Source organism: Pholcus phalangioides, unplaced genomic scaffold (assembly GCF_987345545.1).
Source record: "Pholcus phalangioides strain wild (caught in Gottingen) unplaced genomic scaffold, Ppha-v1.0 ptg000007l_1, whole genome shotgun sequence".
Lineage (NCBI taxonomy): Eukaryota > Metazoa > Arthropoda > Arachnida > Araneae > Pholcidae > Pholcus > Pholcus phalangioides.
In genome coordinates this window covers 51,408,382-51,433,637 of record NW_028301600.1, presented here as the reverse complement: position 1 = coordinate 51,433,637, position 25,256 = coordinate 51,408,382, and the positions used below count along the sequence as shown (strand labels likewise).

The 25,256-nt window shown below is 33.7% G+C and overlaps 1 protein-coding gene across 4 annotated transcripts in view; it reads left to right on the top strand.

The window, feature by feature from the left end:
• LOC149085460 (four and a half LIM domains protein 2-like) overlaps positions 1-25,256 on the top strand; it is a 56,531-nt gene that overhangs the window by 26,041 nt on the left and 5,234 nt on the right. For 2 of the 4 annotated variants that reach the window (XM_089233474.1, XM_089233477.1), the window contains one exon: positions 20,740-20,940. In XM_089233474.1, the coding sequence (XP_089089600.1) occupies positions 20,740-20,940 (201 nt within the window). Of the gene's footprint in view, positions 1-12,458; positions 12,666-19,556; positions 19,767-20,739; positions 20,941-25,256 lie in introns of those variants that run through there. The other 2 variants (XM_089233475.1, XM_089233476.1) reach the window with 2 other exon arrangements.

Sequence of the window (25,256 nt, the reverse complement as noted above, 5' to 3'; positions counted from 1 at the left end):
TTTATAGAGTAAAAAACAAAAAAAAAAAAGAGTTGTCTCGAGCCCCAGGGCTGAAACCCTGTTAGCCCTTGGGGAGGCCACGTTGTTATGACCAATACCATAGATTTTTGAAGTATTATTTGGTTGAAAATTGTCACTATTTTGACTATCTAATTTTGCGTTTCTCTTTCAAGTTTTAAAAAATAAAATGTGTTTTTTCGATTTGAATGGAAATATCTCATTCTTATCATGAAATTTATAATTCTAACCGAAATAACAAATAAAAACGAGCATCAAATTATCATTATCATTGTGGTCCTCATAAATAAATTATAATACAATTATTTTATAAATGAATTACATTTTATTTTATTCTTATTAATAGCAGATCATGTCCTCCACAAGGACGGGGCTGACAGGGATCCAGCCTGGGATAAGGGCCCCGGAACGATTCAAATTATTATTTTTTTATTTATTTCACTATAAATTCACTATGGGGGCAAAGCAAATATCCCATCATAAGGGCTCAACCTAGCTGCAGGATGTTCAAAAAGTTCTCGTATTATCGAGAGTTTAACATTAAACTTTGGGTAATTCCAAACAGGATATGAAAAAATACCTTTGAAGTGGGATTTATCGTTTTATCGAATATCGTTGTAGCGAGGTCAAACCTCGCTACAACGATACTCAATAAAACGATGATCAACAACGATCAAACAACAATTTCTTTTCAAGATTTGTTTGGAAATGCCTATACTCAAATGTTAAACTGTTGCCTCTTGATATAACGATGATCCCTCTAAAACGATTTTTTTTTTTTTGTCTCCCAGAGTATCGTTATATCGAGTTTGCATTAATTCTACCTCTCCATTTTAGTTTTGAATTGTGTTAACTGGCACGTTGAAGTATAGATGGCAGCACGAGATCAACATCGAACATCCCACTGAGATGTTTCTTTAGTAGAGAAAAGCGGTAGAATTTAATCTTTAAAATATTCGCATATTTCATTTAAACGCTTTTTTTTTGAGTGTCGAATATCTTTGATTTATTTCCATACCAGTTACGGATCTACATTTAAATATCATTCTCCCCCCTGATTTTTACGTATTCCTACAAACATAATAAATGATGGTTACCTCCGTTGAGAGGTTAACCAAGGCCACCTTAGATAATGTGTGTGGGAAGGGTCTTCTAAGAAATATATATATATATATTGCGTAATGAAAGCGAGAAAATATCAAAAAAATGATAGTCTCTTGCACTGGGTCACTCAATCTGTTACATTCGTCTTGAATTCCCGCTATATTTTAGTGCTTTGTTCCCCCATTTTCAGCACAATTATTGTCCAATTAAAGCGACTTTCTCGAGGTAAGTATGTTGATTGTGGCGCAGATGTTCGTGTTAAGGCCTTGAAAGCCTACGCATGGCTTTACCTAAAATTCAGTATCTAATTCATATTCTCTTTATAATTATACGTGGTGGAAATTGAGATTAACAGTTAGAAAAAAAATTATCTTACCGTAACAATCTGAAAATGTGATAGAATTTCTATAATGCAGCAGAAAAGTTGCTTAATTCGAATTTTGGATAATTTTACGAACTTCCCTTGAGAAAGTTTTCTATCTAATTTAATGTTAAAACTTCTTGTTTAATTGGAATTTTTTTGGATAATTCGAAGTTGGAGGAAAAAAATCATATTTTGTATGAGCAAATTGATTTATATTATTTATATTATATTTTATGAACAAATTTAGTTTGAAAAATTTCTACAATTTGTCTTTTAAACTAAATTCGCTTATATAAATGGCATGATTTTTTGGACATTGATTTTCTCGATCAAGTTGTTAAATAAATTTTTAGTGACAAATAAAAGTTTGCAAATTTTTTTCTCTCTACTCTTTTTTTATAGTTTAATGCCCATTTTAACATTGTTCAGCTGGTATGCATCGAAAATGTGTACCGCTTAATATCGCACGATTATGTTTCTTCAACCTATAAGATCAAGGTGTACCATTCAAAATTTGAATCTTCTTGTCATCATTAAGAATGGAAAATTCAGATCGTAATGCGTGAATGAAAGTATATTTCCTTGATAGCATAAGAATGATAAGCAAAATTTGGGAAACAGTTTCGTAACTGATAAAATTTTAATAATTGACAATTATTATCATATGTGAATGTTGATGATTACGTTGCAATTTGTAGTTATTTCACAGATCCAGGATACATTAATTGGATAATTCGCAATTTGGATGATTCGAATTTTTTTCCAGTGACTTCGGGCATCGAATTAACCAAGTTCGACTGCATTTCGAAGCATAGAAAATATACTAGAGGGTTTTTTATTTGAAATTATATTTAAAATTTTTCACATAGGCTGTTAATCTATCACCTGTATAATTTCATATTACCCAGTGAATCCAAAAATTTTATTTTTCAATGAGCAATACTACTTTTATTTTCGAAATAAATCTAAAAAATTCACGAAAGTACATTATACAAACGGTGAATAACTGAGAGATTACGTTTCGAATTGAATAATAGTGATGTTGATAATAAGTTTATTTGCATACATTTCTCAATAAATTTTTTTCATGATATATATATGCAAGGTGAATAGGTAGTAGGGCGCATGACATTTTACATTCTAACCGTTAATCCTAGAGGCATACTTCCAATTAAAAAAAGTATCCAAATAACGTGTACAACTCAGATACATAATTGCGAGGGGTTGTATAGTTATTAAAATAAAAAAAATTAACTTTTTATACGGACAATCTGTACTCAAAAACCCAATTAGAAAGTTGTTACCTCGTCTCTCCTGAGGCCAACAAAAATAAATTCCACGTTCCTAAATGCAATATTCCCTGAGATATTTGAATTAAAAAGTCGGAGGAAAGTTGGGGAAGAACAGCATAAACTGACGGACAACGATTTTTTCTCTAATTTATGCTTTTCTTTCCCAACTTTCCTCCGATTTCGCACAAATTCAAGTATTTGTGCGAATATTGCCCTTAAAAACGCGGAATTTTTTTCTGTTGGCCTCAGAAGAGACCGGGCAACTACTTTCTTTTTGGGTTTTTGAGGACAGGGTGTCCGTATAAAAAGTTTTTTTTGTTTTAATTCTAATAACTATACAACCTCTAGTAACATGAATGACATATCTGTAATATCTACACGTTAATTTGGATAACTTTTTTTTAATCGAAAGTATTCCTCTGGAATCAACGGTTCACCGGTAAAATGCGACAAAGGGGAATTAAGTAATCACCCTGTATATACTTTATAAAATACTATATGCATAAGCCATGGAAAATCAATAGGTTTTAGGTATGTTTTATGGACAAAGATTATCAAATTTATTATCAAGTGCACATGAAATAAGTGTAATTTATCGGCTCAATTTTTATATAACAGTTGTTGTTGGTGGAGGTGGAGAGCCTTTTCTTGTGTCTGTGCCCTATTTCATTCGTCTGCTGACATGTCAAGATTTTATGCTTAACCTGACACTCGTCTATTTTTATCATTTGCTGGAAGAGAGACGCTTGTTCCAAAAAGATGTTCCGAAAAAGCCAAGAGAGCGAGAGTTGGGTGTTTTAAAAGGCAGATTTCTTCTGCGGAGCTTCTTCATCATCTTCTTTCTTATTTTCTTTTCTTTCCGGTCGTCTTCTTATCTCCTGGTGTAGCTCCGAACACAGTCACTTTTAAATTCGGGATCTCAAAGGAACGCACACAAACCAACTTAGAGGTCATCGCTCCGGCATAAACCAAAGAGAAAACACGTGCATACTTCTCTCTTATCCTTTTGCACTTTCTTTCGATATTCTTAGTTTTTGTCATTTTTAACTGAAACAAATTTAGAATCGACTCAAATCTTCTGGAAACGATTTTTAATTACGACGGAATTAATTGAACAATCATCTCGTTTTCCAGAATGTGGTGGAGAAATCATATTTTCTCTTAGAATTTACGCAGTGAATGTAATACTGTCGATCCCCGATTTAACGTCACCTATGTTTCTAACGCTATAACGAGTTTGGCGTTATATAGAATCACAAATTATAACTCTTGCAATCCCTATGCAAGATATATATGGAAAATTTGTTTGTTCATCAAAAGTTTCTGGCGCTATAACGAACTTCGACTGTATATGGTGTGCAGTGAAACTTCACTACAACGATACTTGATGGAATTTGGAATTGCAGGAATAACGTTAAGGGGTGTCACACCTTTTAAAATTGCCTAAAAGTCTCAAAAACTATGCTCTAGCATAAATTTCAATAAAAGTACTATTTAACCATTGATTTATTTAATTTTTTTTTTTTTTGTATAATAAAGAAATGCATGTACCAATACAATTTTTTATATGCAGTCGAATCCCGTTTTAACGAATACCGTTTTAGCGAAAATCTCGTTTTAACGAACACTTTTCTAATATCTCAAATGAGTTTACATAGAAACAATGCTAGGTAACCTGGAATTCCTTTATAACGAAATTTCGTTATAACGAAGTGATTCTTCCGGTCTCTTGGCGTTCGTTATAACGGGATTCAACTGTATATCTCTAATATACTTTTTTTGTTCAAAATTTTCAAACATTAAGAAACACCTTGCGTGCAGGATAAAATAACATGGCATCAATATAAGTGAATAGAAATTGATTAAAAACACAGAGGAAACTGTTCAGTTCATAAAGTGAGACAGAATATTCTAGATCCATTCGTGTGAATAGTTGATTTATGTTTAAAAAATATTTAATTTTTTTTATAATGTATAAAATTGTGAATTTAAAATTTAATTTTAAATAAGAGATGGAGTCAATGAAATCTTTATATTTTATCTCATTTTATGAACCTAATAGCTTTTTCTTCATTTTTGAATCAATTTTTGTTTAATTGCATCGGTCGTGCTATTTTACTATACACAAAAGGTGTTAGAAATTGTTAAAAGTTGCAGCTAGTTTTGCCTGAGTGGCGTGGTGGTAACATGCTCGTCTACCACCGTGAAGGTTGCTGTCAGGGTCCTAGGTTCAAACCTGAGGGAGGGCATAGAAAATATGTTTTCCCTAACGAGCTTTAAGAGACCGCCGATAGCCAGCGTCTTCATTTCCGACCCATCTCATTAATGGGAGTAAATTGCAATATAGCGATATGGCCATAGGTGGTGTTTGGTGAAGCATGGGTATTAAAAATACTATTTTTTTCTTTGTTCGAAAATTTCCAAAAAAAAAATAGTATCAGAGATATGTTTATATTGGCATAGCATAGCGTATTTCAATCGAAAGTTTGGGTAAAAAATTTTGAATAAATCAATGGTTAAATAATATTTTGCATGAGAGAGAGAGAGATAGTCCTACTAGAGCATAGTTTGTTAAACGTTTAGGTCATGTTAAAAGGTATGAGACCCGCTTAAATGATATTTTTTTTCAAATCGTGTTTCGATTTGGCTTTTATCTAATGCTGAACTCCTTTCGATGCAACGATATCTTTTTTTCGATAAACTCCCCAATAGCGATATTTTAACCCTTTAAGCGACAGTGACGAGATATCTCGTCTACATAAAAGCCGCTTATTGTAGCATTGACTAGCCCAAATATTTTGTAAAGTTTATTTCTCAATGGAAAATTTTTCCCTATACACCTGCTGAAAATCGGAAGAAAGCCAACTTCATTAAAAAAAATGTCATTTTGAAGGGGGGATTTGGTGATTTGTAATTACAGCTGAAAGGGTTAAAGAGACTTTGAGACCACTACAATGGTATTTTTCTATATTTTGCTCGAAGAACCTCAATTTTTGTTCTTCTGAGGGCATGTACTGACATAGGTATTTTTCACCATCTCCCCTCCCCCGCAAAAAAAACCAAAAAAACACCACTATTGAAGTAGCCGCTGTTACCACTTTGCGTGTAAAACACAAAAGTGTAGTGCGATAACCTAATGCGATTTGTCAGCAATGCCAACGAAAGAGAGCAATAAAAAATTAACATATATGAAAGAAATCCGTGGTTAACCCTGAAATACTGATTTTTTTTTTTTTTTTTTTTTTCGAGCTGATAATTTTTTTCATAGTTAATGACACATATACAAAGCCTGAAAAATTATTTAAAAAAATCATTTTCGAATTGTACTGCTAATACAGGGCCTTAGAGATGACGTACAGAGCCTCAAAAATCACGTATAAAATAAATGTATTGAAGTAATATTACTTTCCAAATACATAACTGCTTTCTTTGTGATTCAAACTATAGTAGGAAAAAAATTGGAAAGTAAACTTCAAGAGAGAGGTAAAAAAAAAGAAATGCAAACAAAACTTTTTAACAAATCACAGCCACATATGCTTTGCAACAAACAATGTTGTTACTTGGGACAACTATCAGCAAATTCAAAATATAAAATGAGAAAATATGATCTCACCTTATATGCAAAGGCAATCCTGAATTTTTATTGTATTGTATTTGTAACTCTTTGCACATATGCAAAGAGATTAAAGATTAAATATTTTCTGAGTAACTGGGAATCGATTAAAATTTTTAACTGGTTGATCGAAATTTTTAACTGGTTGATCAAAAAGTTTTAATCGATTAATCGAGGGCGCGGTATCCCAGGTCGATAAGATACTCGCCTAAAGTACCAAAGGATGTTTAGAGTCGCGAGTTCGATAACCGATAACTATTAATCGGACCAGCTCTATATTTCTGAGTTAACCATCTGTAAAGTTAATCCAATAGAAAGAGTTCTAAAAAATAGTCGTCGTGAGTTTTTAAAAGAAACTTGATTGATCAATGCGAAGTTCTTTTCTCAGTGACTGTAGACTCATGAGTTAGGTTTTCCATAGTACGCATCAAAAAGTTATGACAGTATTTTTCGTAAAACCGTAAATTGATTAAACAAACTGCTTTCTTTATATGAGCCGTGTATTGTATCTTAGCACCATTTCGTGCCAGTGTTTATTTTCAACCAAGTGTAGAAGATCTATCACTAAGATAGATATCATAAGATATCACCAAAAAGAAAGCATTTAATCAAAAAGAAACTAAAGGATATAAATTATTTGATATGATTATCAATATTATTAGGCAATGCTAAAAAGATAGAGATTGCTGCTTCTTTCAGGAAAAGACAAAAATTTGGAAAAAATGTAGAAATTCCAATCAAATCAATGATATTCCTACTAGATAATGATGAAAGTTCATAGAAATTATCAAGAATGAAGCCATACGTGGAAAAAGTGCGGGGAATCTCGTGAGAAATCAAAATGTCCGTGAACAGACATATATCCTTATAATAAGCATAATACAGAAACAATTAATTATTTTAGTTGTAACTAATTACATTTACAGATAAATGCCCATAAAAACTATTTTGTGGTCAACAACATCGAGTTGGAAGAGATGCCAAAACGAGCGATTTAACGAGTGATTACAATTATGCCTCTCGATACAACGCTATTTTTCCTTGATCAGTAGAATATCGTTGTATAAGTTTTGCTACCTGTAATTATTCACAATTACAGATTATCAAAATACATCAGAAATTATTTTCTATCGCGACATTTTCACCTTTCTCGTCATTTTTTTTCCGCAGTGGAAACACGTTTGGTTTGTATCTGAGCGATATGTACCGATTCACGAAAAAATTACTTTATGTGTTGTCTTTAGACCGTAAAAAATCTAACAAGTACAACTGCAAATAATCTTCAGAATTGATACTTTCGTAAATGTTTATTGGAGGATTTACATAAAAATATCGATTCCATTTGTGACAATCATTCATTCAATTTAAGTTCAATTTTTATTACGTATCGGGGACTTTTAATTTTCTATTACATAAATCTTTTCCTTTTTGAAGATATTGGTACACTTTTACCTAGATATTTATGTTTGAAAATTTTACATAGCAATGTGCTATCAGCCTGAAGCGGTTCAAATTTTAGAGATTTTTAATTTACTTGATGAACCAACACAACCCTGAGTTATCGCATAGAGAAATTTTCTGCGAATGGTCGAATTATGTCAGTGAAAATATCGTTCAATCTCATGAATCAAAGCAGTGAAATCAAAATAACTCTTAAGATTGGAGAAAGGTATGAAAGAAAATTAAGAAGTTATAAAAACGGAAGGTGTTTATGAAAATAAAAGAACCAACAAAAAAAATAATTCCCTCATGATGTAAACACAGGGAGATGATTGTGATATTGAGGAACTTCGGAAGTATTTTTGATCAGCGTGAGTACTCACAGCGGCAACATGAAGAATTCGGGGACCCGGGACGGCCCCACACATTTTTAGTCGCTCTTTCCCTCTTTCCTGAAACGCAATTAAGAAAATTTCGGGGTGGGGGGTATTGAAGTGGCATCCAGAACTATATATAAAACTACGAAATATACAGAAATGCTGTAAATATCAAAACGTAAATACACGTCCTTTTCAAAAAATTAGAACACCAAAGAAATATACGAGAGCAGTTCATAAAATGGTCAAGCCAGGAAGCCCAAATTAAGGGTATGGTTGTAATTTTTATTTTCATCTTTTAAGAGGTTTCTTCTTGAGCATATCGGTTCCGAAAAATTTGCATAAAGTAAATTTAATGTTTCATGTTTTTTTAAAGTGTCAAATGACTTTTTCCTCTTTGTTTAAAAAAATTAAAACATCACTTTAAACGGATTATGACATGAATATTTTCATGCAAAGTTACATCAACTTGATTGAATTCGTGTTTTATGTCTTTCCTCGCTATAAATATAAACCCACAATTATTCAATCTTCGCAATATGGGAAGTAAAAGGAGACATTTTTCCGCAAACGCAAAATTACATGTGCATTTTCTAGGACAGTATGAGAAAACGCGTGCTGAGATCGTGCTAATACATCATAGTGATACAACAGAAACGGTGACATGACCAGAGAAAGAAATTGCTACAGCAGGAAGTCCCATACCGAGGGGTTAGCGCACCACCCCCTTGGCTAGTATAAAAAGGCTGCCGTTCAGAATCGGCAATAAATTGTAGGTCCTGGTCTAATTAGTCCTCGTGTGCAGAAAATAACCGCGGTGAAACAAAAGTGATCAAATGATCGAATTTCATGAACTACTCTCGTAAATTTCTGGAGTGCTCTATTCTTTTGAAAATTACGTGTATAAGCACGCTGAACGAAAATTAAATGGGAATTCAGCATTAATGAAATAAATTATTCAAAGCTGGTTAATTCGCGTCAGCTCACCTTTTTTAATCATTACCACCAATAATTGGTCCTAGAAAATGTTATGGTACACTTCATATTTGACATGGTCGTCTGAATACGTCACCAGTATTTTCGAATTATTTCAATATTCTGGAGAGGATGTCATTGGGTGTTTTTAGGTATACCGTGTCTATTTCTGTCCATTTTTAAGTCTGTTAATCACACAATTTCCCACAGTCCATCAAATGCTTTTATAAAAACATATATTCCGCTATAGACATGCCAAATTTTTATTGTAATACTCGTCTAATTCTTCCGATCCCATTTTGAAGCACCACTCTGAAATTATTTCGATTAATCACGAAATCGATTCTCTTTGATTTCTTAACTGACGTTGACATTTGCCTGTAGAACTACTGTGAATTCCTTTAAATTTTATCCATTTTGCATTGAAGAAGCTATGCTCATTTTCAGGCTTTTTGCTTTAGTATATTCCGTCTATGTAAATAAACATACGCCATAAAATTAATCATAATTTTTTTTTGTATAATCCACGTACCACATTGAAATAGAATTTTGTTAATTTGATCATTCTTGTCGCACCACGGTCATTTTCTGCACACGAGGGCTAATTAGACAGGGACCTACAATTTATTGCCGATTCCGAACGGCAGGCTTTTTTTTTTATATTCATCGATAGGTTGGTGCGCTAACCCCTCGATGGGGGACTCCCTGCGGTCAAGTTACTGTTTTTTGTTGTACCCCTGTGTCAGGAAAGTTTTCTGACAAGGGCGAACGGGTATCGAACTCGATAGAATTTTATTCTTTAAAGGTATATATTGCGTTCAAAAAAATACAAAACTAAATAGTAAAAAATAAATAAATGCCGGGTAATAGAAGTTTTTTTTTGTGGGGTTTCTAAAAATTACGATCACTAACAAAAAATATATATAACAACAATAACTTATTTCTAATACAGTACATATATCTATAAAATATTTGCTTTCCTCTAAGTGTAATCAAAAATATTCATTTTTATTCCCACACTCTCAGAAAATAAAAAGGTACAGATACTACGTAGCAGTCTAAATCTGCACTAAGAAATTCAGATTTTTTTTAACGCATAACCTACGGCAAGAATACGGTACTATATTAGTCATTATAAATATTTTAGCTTTGAACTCTCAAATAATATTATTTCTAATCAAAATTTCTTTTGATTAGAAGCTTCATTGCTTTCCTCTGATTCTGAATAGTTTTTTAAAGATTCCAATCAGAATGAATGAAAGAAAAATCTTTTATTTTATGTTTTCACCGTCTCACTTTCCAACTCATGTTCTTATTTATGAACAAGCATAGACAAAAAACGTACAGAACATGATTTTCGAAAGTTTTGGAAACAAACATCAAACGCTAAATACTATTTATCTTGATTAATACTTCATTAGATCGACATTCAGACAGAATCTTATCATGTGGGGTCTCTTGTTTAATCATCACTCTGATTATTCGTAAAACCATAAATTAGTCTGCAGTTATTTTCATGATCTGCGCTTCCAATCAACATGGTATTGAAAATAACAAATTCATACGTGAATATCCAACATTTTTGCTCTATGCATCTTATATATTCAATATTTTTTATGTAAATTCGTTTTTTACTTCTGACTTAATTGGACACATGTGGGGTGACTTTTTCTTCATTTTCAGAAAATATACATATATATAAACATGATTACAGGGGAGGAACGACATGACACTGAAACAGACACACAGACAGAGATGTTCCCAGTAACGCGACCTTTTATGGATCCCGACCTACGAGTTGCTAGCGAGGTAAAAACTCGACGATATTCCTGGATATTTCCCGTTGTAACACTTGGCTTCATAATAGGGGTAAGTCTAGAAAAAAGCAAAAATCAAATCTAGACGTTGTAGAGAGGGTGAGGGTGGAGAAAAAAGTCGCTGTCTGCTGTAAAGAGAATTATGGCGATATGCTCTTTTGGCGACTTAATGTCTAACACATCACACAGTCTCTATCTCAAAAACTTATTTTATTCCTAAATACACAAGAAAAATACATTTCATTTCAAATTTACAATTTAACTAAAAAAATTATATTTATAAACGAATAGGCATTCCCTTCTCCTTTGTTAAAAAAATAAATATATGCATGGATTTTATATATATATATATATATATATATATATATATTATATAAACATTATTATATAAACCGTTTAAATGAATTACTTAATGAATAACATTAGAGACACATAAACCAGATTCACTCCCGCAGCCCCACGCAGCTTCAACTCATGGAAAAATTGCTTTTGAGTTGTGGCTAGAAAAGTGGGGAATATTTAATGGTCGATTTTGCGTAACCATCACTCCAAAACCGGTTTAGCGCAGTTCAGAATCGCGTAACCGGGGACCCAGCTTTGCATAAATATTTTAGGCATTATGTTTTCTCTTTTGCGATGGTCAAGTGTTTAAATTAGATATAAAGCTTTATGGTGAGCAATAATCAAGAACAAATAAAGTCGAATCCCGTTTTAACGAATACCATTATAGCGAAAATCTCGTTTTTTAACGAACACTTTTCTAATTCCTCAGATAAGTTTACTTAGGAACAATGCAAAAACGTGGAATTTTTTTATTACGAAATTTCGTTATAAGGAAGTGATTTCTCCGGTCTCTTGGAGTTCATTATAACGGGATTCGACTGTGTGTCTTTTAATTATTAACTTATTATAATAAGAAATTAATTACTATACATAATTACTTTAGTAAATTAATATAGTAATGCCCTATATATAAAAATATAAAAAACCGGGGATGTAATCTGTCAAAAGCATGGGACGCAAATAGAATAAATCTGTTCGGCAATTGTACTGAATTGAAAAAATAATAGCAAATTTTATGGATGAATAAGATATACTTTTTATATAAGAGCAACTTCTTACATGCAGAGACAGAGGAAAAGCAAGATTTTGAAACTTATCGTCCCATTGCCCTGAATCTTAACGGATAGAACCTCACCATGTATTTTTGCTGCTTCTTGTGCCTGCTACGTCAGAATGTTTTCCCAGGTAGTGGGCCAAATTCAAACGTATGGTATGGCAAGCTGATGCTGCATTCAAGAAGTTGACCTTAATTTAACGAATGAACCCTCAGATGGCGGAAAAGAACAAAGACGATGAAGATGTTACCACCTGATGATATTGAAATTGGCGTTACTTGGCAGACTTTTTCAAATGACAGCAACCCTGCTTAAGGGAAGATTTATTTGTTGAATTGTATAGTTGAGGGCGGTAACTTTTTCGTTCACTCCGAGTTTGAGTACCATCAGTCTTGGAAGTTCTTGCAAATCCTCAAGAGTCACCATGTCTGAAGTCACAGAAGTGAAGAAAGTGAAGAAGACCAAGAAAAAAACTAGGATCCAGGTGGATAACGAATTTGATGATAAACTAGATGGGCCTGTCGAAGTCACGGAGGAGAAAAATGAGGTAATCAAATTTTCTTTTCACCAGAAACTTGAAAACATATTGCCATTGTTTTCAGCTGTAATGACGTTTGAAAATATACCTTTTAAGAAGAAAATATTGATAAAATTGGTTTCCGATCTTCTTCGTGAAATACAAAAGCATCACTCCAAATTTTACCGCTACTTTCTCAGATGACTTTAGTTGCTGGACCATAAATATATAGTATTTCCATCAAGTAATTAAGCTACCTATCATTTGTGAATATATCTGACATTATCAACCTCTGACTGCGTGTTCTAGGTATGAATTTCGAATTTCCATCTGAGCATGGTTTCTTTAATTCATTTCCGTACATGAGAAAAAAATTATACAGAACATTTCAAAGCATTATACAGAACATACAGAACGCGCAAAGATCGTGATGTCACTGAAGTCATTAATTTCACCTATAGTCATTGAATATATTGCAAAAAAGGTAAAGATTGCGCATACGTCGGGCTGCTATATCTAGTGGCTACGACTTCAGTGACGTCAAAGAAGGTGTTGGGGGGGCTGAGCCTCCACCTCCAATAATTAATGAACATGCAATGCAACTCACCACTTTCTCCCCTGAGCATAGGCTTATGTCCCGTACATACGGCACGATTTCCCCATTTCAGCCCCCTCAATGTTCTTCATGTCTTTGCCTCTGACCGTACATGCACCTCGTAGAAACCCCTCTGAGCAATTCATAACAAATGGTTGGAAACGAAGTCTGCTAGGATTTAAATTTATTTTACGAAAGAAAAAATAGTTTATTTTTACATGACAAGTATGTGAGATTAATATTCATATTTATAATCACATTTTTATAATATTTATAATTTTCATCAACTATGCAAATCATCGTTATCCTCAATTTTGGCATTCGAAAGCAAGCAAGTTTTTGTGGAAAAACAGGACATTTTAAAAGGAATTTTTTTGTGATATGGAAGCAAAAGGGCAAAAAATGTGTCTACGTCCGTTTCTTTTGCGTCGACGTTATAAGAAAGGTTCAGTGACATTTATACTCTATAGAAATCAACCGGGACCACCAATTACTGACGTTATAACCGAGATATCGTTACAACCGAGGTCATTATAGCAGAGTTTGTATATCTCAGTCTTCAGCAATGTTTCTGCCGAGCTGTGCACGTGCGTGATGACCGCTCTCAGCCGCGCGAAAATGCTTTCACACTCAGAGATATTTACCACCCAATGCGGATTATCTTTATTCAAATACAGATTTGTGCACAGGAACTTGTATGTAAATGCGTGGCCTTAACATATTTATGTTGTCAGAATTATGCTTGTTTTGTGTTATACTGGTGCTACCATTTGCCTTTCGTACTTTAAAATGGCAAATGTCTGAATTTCAATGTTATGTAAGTATGGTGTTGAAAGTCTGCCTGCTCTTTGCGGGGAGACTGACTCACAGTGGGAAAATCGCAGAAAACCAATGTCAGCCGACTACCACTGAGCCGCCAATGGGGTTTCAACATGTATTCTCATGATGAGAGTCCACACGATTCCCACACGACCGCACAGTAACTACCATTGTAACTGACGTTTTCAAAACTGGTGAATTTATTATGTCACCAACATGAATTTTTTGTCCAAAAAATGCAAGGCTGCCTTGAAATAGAAAGAAAGTGCTAAAATCCGATGTCACTTTTCCAATTTTAGATTAGAAAAGGAGAAAAAATTAAAACATGATAAATTTCATGTTAATGTGCAATTTTTTTTCGTATTGTTACTTATCTTGCTATATGGGTTCGGTGCTCCAGAAGCGTAATTACCTAAATCAATCAATTTACAATATTAAAGTATCCGACTACCTTTCTTAGCACTTTTCTATAAAATTATACTGGAGTGAACTTTAATAACATTTTTTGATAGAAAGTGTCACAAAATAGTGAAAACAATAATAAAAATTTAAGACCGCCTATGTTATTTTCTGTAAAAAAGCCATTTTTATGTCAAATTTTAAGCAAAATTCATGTAATATTCGAAACACGATTTCAAAAATATTCTATGCATGAAATGTTTTGTTATTTCCACAGTACATTCAGATAGTGATGATGCAGCTTATGAACTAAAATTTAAAGGATTGTATGGTATTCTCATAAGTTACATCCAAATCTGTTTTATGTACGTGAGAATTTTTTGAAATTCTATTTAACATATCGTGTAGACTGTAATTAGACAAATACATGCGATAGATCTTAGGTTTTGGTTCATAACCTTAACACTATATGGCAGAATATCATATTAAAATTTTGTAATGATACAATCAAAGAGCTTTAGAAATCCTGTTTCAAACTCAAGTAAAATGCCAAAAATAACATTCTTTGTAAATCGCGTTTAGACCCTTAACGTACAAGTTTTCGGCAACAAATTTGGATGATCTCTATTTGACGATGAATCTACTTTACCGCACACCAACTCCGATCATATATCGCCAATTTCCAACCAGTGGAGTAGGGCGGGAAATGAAGGCGCTATTTATCGGTTCTCCAAAGGCTCGGTAGGTAGGTAAGGAACTTGATTTTCTGATGTTCTTTCTCGGATTTGAACCAGTGGATCTCGATGGTAACCTTCATAGTGGAAGAGGAGCATCTTACTACTATTCCACTCGGGCGCCTGCAGTAAACCTCAGATGCTCGAGTGTAACTCGAACTATCAACCTTCGTAACACGAATCTCGTGCGTTGTCCATGGAACCAACCGTACATACTGTCGACAATAAATCTGGTAACCTTGTCCTGATCTAGCCGTACGTTTTAAAAAGAAAAAGTAGGAAAAAGGGAAAAATAGAAGAAAAGGAAGAAAAATAAATAAATTGAAAAAAGGAAAAACCAGTATAAAATAGATAAGTGAATGAAAGAGAGTTAACAACAGATATCTCTTTTCACCCTCACCCTACGTGTTCTCTTTTGCTCTTACATGTATATGGTACATAAGTAGAAAGATACATTATGTGAGGAAAAAATCACTAACAAGAGTATAGAAAACTGTGTAGGAAAAACTTCGGTTCACATAGAGTTACAATAAAACTTCGCGATGGTGAGGAGAGAGGGAAGAAAATACAGAGAGCTGGATTGAATTTATTCCATTGGAGTGTGGACAAAATATTTCGTCTGTGATCGTAAAGGGGTAAAAATTTTTATTCACAGATTGCTTGATGTAAAAACGCAACACCAAAGTAGCAACACCTTAGAACTTTGGTTCTAAGCGTCATATAAACAAAACAAGGCCTGTTTTGGAATCACAAGAAATAGGGCTTTCATAAAATTGGAAATAAAGAAAATCAATGTTTTCTTCAAAAATTACGTTATAAACGCAGTCGGATACCTTAACTGGTTACATAATCAAATTATAATGACATACGCATCCATTCGATTAAGGTGCTGATTTTTTGCCCTTCAAGTTAGTTTATACGTTATAAAGAGTGCATATAGTTCTCTCCACTTGTCAATACAAGATTCATTGAGACTGGTTATTTGCGGAGATGAAGATTACAAGGAAGAAAATTCATCACTGCCCCCACTGGGACTCGAACCCCGGTCTCTCGCTTGCCGGACGAGTGCTCTACCATCTAAGCTATGAAAGCAGATTCAACCTTGGAGCGTATACATATATGTCCAAAGGCACCGTACATGTGCTCATCGGATCTACCTGCTTTATATGGAGAGACTTTTTGATGAAAACGCCTGCTTTTTTTGAAGTTGGAAAACCTAAGAAGGCGATGTGCAGTATATTAAAAATATATATATGGGCGAGAGAGAGAGATACATGTGTGGTTTAGAAGTAATATGTTAGTTTTTAATTAAAAATAAATTCACGTGATCAATGGCGGCTCGAGACAGAATTACCCCCCGCTCGAGGCCTTTTTTTAGCACCCCTTTTGGTGTATAAATCACACCAGTAACACAACCACGAAAACTCACAGTTGTGTTCCCAGCTAGATGGGATTCATCAAAAATTAGTTTTCGCTACGAACCACTCCCTCTAATGCAAATTTGCTGCACATCGTAGTTTGAATCTTACATACAAAACATTTGTTTTCAATTTTTTTCCCCTGCAATTATTTTTCCCCTTTATCTCTCACTTCGCGTTCCTCCTATCGTAGCGTCCTTTGCAGCAACATGGGTCGCACAGCCGACACCATCGTTATCTTAATTATGAGATATCAAGATGGTGATGGCACAGCCCTTTATAGCCTCCCATGCACGGGGTGTACTTCAGTACATGAAAGAGTTAATAATCCTTTGTCTGATATATGCACAAATAAAGCCAACGAGTGAGGCAAAATAAAAGAGAAAAAACCACGAAATTCCTAACGCATTTCGATACCCAATGGGTGATGTCTTCAGAGGACAAATGACGCTGACCGAGGAATCCCACTTGGGTTGGTTACCAAATCTTAATTCTCAGTTGTTCGGCGGAAAAAATACGTCTGTTCGAGTCAGAAACTCTGACCCCCGACGATTGACTTGCACAGACATTTTTTCCACTGAGCAACCGGGCGTTAGGATTTTATAACCAACCAAGTTGGATCCCCGGTTAACGTGATAGTGGTCCGATTTATCCTCTAAGATGGCACTCATTGGGTAACGAAACCCGTTAGAAATTTTGTGGCTTTTTTTCTTTATTTGCCTCACTCGTTGGTTATTTTAGTGACTCCAGAAAAAATCAGAAAATAATGAAACTATATAGCAAGCGATGAATAGACCCGGCTTATTTGACCAAATTCCATGTTTCATAGAAATATTTTGTCCAAATTCCTGTTGGACAAAATATTTCTAGAGGGTGCCTGCTCCAGGTTGTGGGGGCGGCATTGTATGGGGGGGGGGTCTTCGCATTTGTCGTGAAACGGCTGATCTTCAGCATATGGTACACCATGGTGCTTATTTTGAACTGAGGAAAGAAATGAGAGTGCATTTATATTATTCTATTTTGAAAATTTCCAAATAATTAATGGGAAGAACGATGTTGGTGTCGCAAGATAAAAAAAAGAATCGGTCATGATTTATTCCAGGGATAATTTCTTCGACTCACTGCTCTACTGTAACATGGAAGCTAACATGCAAATGGAGTTTTTCATTTTTCTCACTTAGGTATTCATCCTTTCAGTCAATGGAGGCAGAATTTTTTTTTATTTTGGTTCGAATGTAATTTAGGAGAGTGTCACCAATATAGATAAAACTTTGATTCCTGCCCCCCTCCCCAGCTACACCATTGATAACATAGTTAAAAATGACAAAATCCGTTGGATTTTATGATTTAGATGAAACACATGTACGACAAACGGTCAAATCCAATTCACCAGATCTCAGTAATAAACATCTTTTGATAACGTTGACAATGCTATCGAAATTTTAATGAAATAAAATGATCCTAATGAAATTAGAGTTTTTTCGTACTTGCGAGAGATATTCAGAATTCACTGGCAACTGGAATTCTCTGGTACTGAAATTTTCATAAAGAGACGTAGAATGTTGCTTGTCACCAAATCTCGACAGTTTCATTAAAAAAAAGTTATCAGCCCATTATACCAGGAACTTCAGAGAGAAGACATCCACACTCACTAGAATCCGTCAGAAGTGCCTACTGAAGAAATAGAAGTAAAAACTGTTAATTAAATTCATTCATATAGCTCATATTTACGAGATTTGGTAAAAGTTTGAATTCAATACATTCAAAAAAATGATTTTGCTGCTGGAAGATTGGTTTATTTTTTTTTATCTTTCTGAAGAAAACTCCAATCCCCTCATCTTACCCATGTTAAATTCAACTCACTTTTCGCGATTTCGACTTCCGTGATGATTTTGCGCAATCAATTAATCACGTAAAGCGAGGGATGCCTGCACTTAATCAAGACTCGAAATCAAGTAAGTCGCTTATACAGTATGATTCTAAATTCATGGACAAAAGAGATGATATAAGACACCTGAACAAACATTTTTGATCACAGAATGTGCGATCGAATCGCAATATCAAAGGCAGTAGACAGTGTTTTTAGAGAGTTTGCACAACAGCCACTTCACAGAAAACAAATATCATATTTTTCCAACGAATTTACTGCGATATGTGCTGTCAACCATTAGAGGGTGTATATTCAAGGTCGTATTGGATTGGAGTTTGTTTTGGTGAAAGGACCATCAAGGTTACGCTGCTCCAAACAATGACCAAGTGGTACAAATCCACCAGAAAAATTTGATATTTGCTGTTGGTTTAGTGTTGATTTACACTCTCTAAAAACACCCTCTACCGCCTTTGCTATTGTGATTCGACCGCACATTCTATGACCAAAAATGCTTGTTCAGGAGTCTTATATCACCTCTTAAAGTTTGTCCCATTAATATAGAATCATCCTGTATGAATCACTATAAAATTTTTTGCAAGTTCCATACGAGTCCTCTTTTATACAAGTCTGTCTATTCCGGAAAATAAATTAATGGAAAAAATATATATGTACTTTGTTAATACTAAAACGGATATGACCAAACTTTCGCGGAATTGTTTTTTTTAATTTGGTTCATTCTCTCGCATCAAAATATGATTTTTTTTTTTCATAGACGGTGGTTTAGTCAACATAATTAATTCAATTTGCACATTCATCCGAATCAGGAAGAAGGGAGGAAATGATTAAAAAAACAAAACAAAATAGAATGGCGTGATGTATTGCTCATTTCCAACTTATACACAAAAGACGGAAATTAAAATCGAGTTCCTATTTTTAGCATCTCATCCTTTTGGCGTCTTTAATTCTTGCGTTTAGTGTATCGCTTATCTCTCGAGACCTTTTTTTTTTATTCAGCTTCTCTTTTTCCCTTGTTCCAATCGCTTGCTTGCTCAAAAATAACCCCATGTCTCACCACCTTCGTTCGTTAGACCGAGTAAGTAACTCACAGCTTCACACAGAAGTGGACAGATGGCATGAGAAATACCTAAATCTTTTGCTCTTTTATTTATAACCTTGCTTTCTACCGTTAAAACCATTTTTAATGTTCGAGAAATTATATCCTTTACCATCTTCAAGTTATCAGTCACCTGTTAGTTTTAGAATTTGACACTGAAAGGCTATCAAAAGTACTATACCGTAAGTAAACCTTCTCTCCTATACATATATATATGCATATATTTTTTTAATATTTCTTTCTTTTGATAAACTTGTCGTAACCCATGGTTACCCTGATTTTAGCAAACTATTTTAAAATGGTATATTTCTTATTTAACGTCCAAGAATTAAAAAAAATTGAACAACCAGAATTTGAATGAAAAGAATTATTTTGAATAGTATTCGATATTTTGTAAAAATAACTCCATTTAACTTTAAGAGCATTCTCAAATACAGTATCTTAATATGATATGCGCGTCGAATCAAAAAGATATAAAGCATTGCAAAGTAAACGTTTCTTTTCATTATGAAACATCTATAAAGCGTATCATATTTTGAAAATGATTTATATCGTCGATCATTCACACTCCTTGTGGGCTAACACCTTAGAAAATTGAAAGCAAAAAATCATAATTTTTCATGTTATTCTTATGACCTTTTTCGCGCATTCCACTGATGTTCGTCAAATATGAACACGTAACACATGCCCCAAGAATTCAAAACAGCTTATTTAATCATTTTCGATAACTTTTGAGATTATATATATAATGATTTACCATACACTCTATTTGCCCCTTCTTAATTTATCGAGATAGGTATTATTCATCTTAATTTTTCAAAATTTTATGCATTTTTATTCTTAAGGATTTTATTCTTCTTAGTTTTTTAGGATTTTATCCTAAAAGATATTATCCATCTTAATTCTCTTCAAGATTTCATTTCTCTTCGTTTTTCAGTCATATTTTCTACTTTCAATGCGAAAAGAATCCTTATTATGAATTTTTACTGATTTGTTTTGAAATATTCTTGAAACCATTGAGTTATTTGCGTTTCAAATTGAATCGGAATAGGATTATTTAATGTCTTTGAAATCATGATATTTGTAATAAATGTTGGTTTTAAAATTATACGTAAAACGATACCATATTATTTTTTTTTATCTTACGTTCTTTAGCTCATATTTTCTGGCGAATACACAAAAGCTATGTCCAAGGACTGGCATTCGGGACACTTTTGCTGCTGGCAATGTGACGAGACTCTGACGGGACAGAGGTATGTTCTACGTGATGAACATCCATATTGCACGCGGTGCTACGAACAAGTATTCTCCAACACGTGCGATGAGTGCGGCCAAACAATAGGTATCGATTCAAAGGTAAATTTCTGCTAATTATACCATATATTCCATATTATCGTTTTGTTACATTGTTATCAAAAATCATGGCATTAGTAATGTTTTTACTGCCGGTATATTTATAAGTGTTGGTAACTTAAATTTGATTGACATTAATCCTCTTTGGTTTACCCCATAAAAACGCATTAATTTTTTTTACAAAAACGGATGTAAGTTTGTGCTTTTAGCGTATTTTTTGATGGAACAACCCATCAACACAGCAATTTAATTAATTAGAGGGGTTTTTTAATTATCTAAAATGGTTAATTAATGGTAAAAACACAGTTTGCCTTGATTTTATAATGTTACTTATAAACATTTATACAGCACTTATATACAGGGCCGTCTTAAGAGCATCATGGGCCCCGGGCCAAGTTATTTTTCTGAGGCCCTACAAGGCAAATTCTCGAAAATTTCAACCAGACCTCATTTTTGTGAGGTCCCTCTTATCTTGAGACCCCCTGGCCGTGCCCGGGTGGGCCATGCCTTAAGACGGCACTGCTTATATAGCCATATTTTGTACTGAAATGACACTAAGAATTGTACGTTTTAAAATACAAAAAAATTTAAAAAAGATATTGCTGTAATGGGTTTTTTACCATGTATTTGCCATGTATATATGATTCAAATATACATGGGACCAGCGTTATCCGGAAGAATAATTCTGAAGAGTGATTTCCAAATTTTTAAGGGTTGGTTTATAAAAAAAAGGATAAATTTTTTTCATGAAAAACAGATATTTCTACTTTTTTTTAAAAAATTACTTGAAATTTGAAGGAGTATTTTCATTCTTCAATGAAATTTAGAGGAGTGAAATTGAATTTTGATGCGAGAATCACACACGTATAAGATTATATAGATGTGTAGAGATTATATAGATATTATAGATTTGTATTGGCGAACAACTGTACGGGACCATAGATGAGATTATTTTTAAGGAGAATGTCATGATCCCAAACCCGAAAAATGTACTTACATCGATATAATTAACAAAAATAATCTCTAAATACGTCAGTGGAATATTTGGGTTGAGTATAAACGCCTTGTATATTCAACCAGCACACACTTTCAGGTATCGTAAATGTGATACTACTAAACTTTCGCGATAAATAATTCGTAATGTGGAGAGAGGAAACAAAAATCAGATCAAAATGAAAACGAGGTGTGAAAGGAAGAGTTTTCAATTTCTTTCTGTAGGTTTGTCGTGATCAGTCATTGCTGAGTTGTCCTTGACAAGCCCACGCGACTGCACAAATCACGAAATGTGTCTCGTGAAGCGTCGAGCCCATATCCTGCTTGAAAAAGTATCGTGCCTGCCGTGCATTCGGCTGACTGTTGACTAAAATAACTCCCTATGCCATCCTTTTAGCGCATCACATCAAAAACCTGACATCATTTTAGTATGGCGCCCTTCCAAACGTCGGAGCTTGTTAATCTTTGGTCTTTTTATATATATTCGGTGGCAGGAAAATGTAACCCACTAAAAGTAATTTATCTTTTTTCTCAATGTACATACATGTTTGATCACCTAACGCAGCGTATGTTGTTCGTAACAAGATTCACGTAAATTACACAAATTCCCTAATTAACTCTTTAATTGGCAAGCATAGAAATATCCAGGAGAGGAAAAATTTTGAGGTGTTATAATAAGCAAATGAGATGTCCTGAATGTGATCTCATGACAAAACAAAATTTAGTGCCAATGTATAAAAAAATATTCGGTGTTGCATTTTAAGCAACACACTGTATTTACATGATTTACATAGATTATCATAATGCAAAAATGTCATTTATTGCTTGCCAACTTACTTTTCTATAATTGTTGAAGAATTCAGAACAATATCTCTCCTCCACACATGGTATTTCATTCCAAAATGCAAAGATCAGAAATCATTCTTGCCTGGCTTGTCACGAAATAGGAGAGACCATTGAACCATGTTTGACCACCTTTGAACCATTCTGCTAGTGATTATAGAGACTTCGTGAACAGTAAAAATCGAATGTTTAGGAGTTGCTTAGAAGCATCAATGCCGAAACGAGTTCAAAATATAAAATTCTTTTACTTGAAAAATATTAGAAACTCATGTTGCTTTGAGCAAACTCATGAGCAACGTTATCAAATAGAGGGCTAAGATACAATTTTTTTTTTTTCACATATTGAGAATTTATTTGAGAATTCGTTTTAAAAAATAAATGACGTTCATAAGTAGTTTATTCAGAATCCTGAGGAAAATACGCAAATTTATGGATACATTTCGTTTTAGAATCAGATCTGAGATTTCAAATTTTCACAAAGTATCGACAACTCTCTATGGTTCACCTCCATGAAAGCGTACTGAATTTTTTTCTTTTCACAAAGACGGATGGCAATGGAAATTAAAAAAATACACCAACACAGCAATTTAATTAATTAGAGTGGATTTTTTAATCAGGTACAATGGCCAAATATAAAGGCAAAATATACAGTTTTCCTGTATTTTATTGTCATCTTTCAGCTGATAAAATCTGGCTCAGCAAAGTAAAATTGTTGTTATCTTGAATTTTATTCCCGAATTTGGTGCGATTTTATAAATCTTTAAACATGTGGAAATTTTGCAGATCTCAAAAAATGTCACCGACAATTAATCAACACTTTTTCTAAAAAAGTACTATACTTATGTAGGCGTATTTTGAAAACTGAAATTACACTATAAAAGTTGTAATTTCTAAAATAACAAAAAATTACGAAAAGAAATCGTTATAATGGGTTTCCCGACCATGTGTATTTGCCATGCATACTCATATACAGAGTGTTGTCTTGAAGTGGCGACTAACTCAGAGGGGTGATATTAGGCATCAAGAGGAACAAAAATTCGAATAAAACATGGTATCGCAAACCACGTTTAGTTGTTGAAAATCACGCAAAAATTCTCATGAAGGGTGTGACGTCGAGTGAGACAAAAAGACCAATAAATAAGTAGAAAAAACATTTATTTGCATCATATAAAACATGATTACAACACAGCCGGCGGTGTATAAAATAAAGTACAAAAATAAGTACAAAATCTGCTGTAGTCATTTCTCTTCATCTACTTTCTGACATTGAGCTGAACTGCACAGGCTGTATTGTATTCATGCTGTCAAGTAAATGGTTTTTGCACTTATTTATTTTACCTTTTTGTACTTATTATTGTACTTTATTTTGTACACCACAGGCTGTGGTGACAACATCGACTAATCATGCTGTCAAATAAATGTTTTTTTTTACTTATTATTGGTTTTTTCCCCCCACTCGACGTCCCATCCTCCATAAGTATTTTTGCGATTTCCACCGACTAAACGTGGTTTGCAATACCATATATTCTATGGCAATTTTTATTCCTCTCTCTTGATGCTTAATGTCACCCCCTCTGAGTTTGTCGCCACTTCAAGGTAACACCCTGTATACACCGGACCATAGAAAGTTAAATTGAATCGTTTTCATTTTTTTTTTTTTTTTTGTCATGTTTTTACAAATCCTACGCAAACCATTTTCAACTTCCATAACATGTTTTTTCTTATTTGTTGTTACTTCATTTTGTCTTCACATTATTATATCACATTATCATATCACGTTATAATGACAAATTGTAACGTGAAATAAGGAACCAATCTAATTGCTGCCACTTTTTCGTTCTCCCGCTTTTGTGCAATCCAGAAAACTGACAACTAAAATTGGAAATAGGTGCGATGTTAGGCACGTTTTCACTACGAGATTTTGATATTTTGGTTTTAGAAATCGCAAAAAACCTGCGAAATTTAGTCTGGAGTTTGATGTTAATCATGAAAATGGACTTGAAAATTGAATATATATGACGTAGTTGAAAATGACAAAATCCCCTTGGATTTTATGATCTAGATGAAACAGATGTGGGACAAACGGTCAAATCCAATTCACCAGATATCAGTAATCAACATCTTTTGATAACGTTGACAATGCTATCGGAATTTTAATCATAAAAAAGAGTTTTCGTATTTGCGAGAGATTGAGAATTTTCTGGCAATTCTTGGTGCTGAGTATTTCTACACTATTCGTTCTCACACAAAATGAGAGCGAATACTTCGCACCTACATCCTGAAGAGGCATCCTGAGAGACTCCATCTTGAAGAGGGTCCGATCATTCGGGCCAAAATTTTTGACAGGCTACTTTGTAGTCAGTGAATTCATTTTCTAGTAAATTAGAGTGCAAAAAAATTAGAAAGTTCTATCTCTATGCCCAGGGATAGGACCCTGAATCCTGGATATTTCTCCTTTTTTGAAGGTCATGCTGACATTAGAA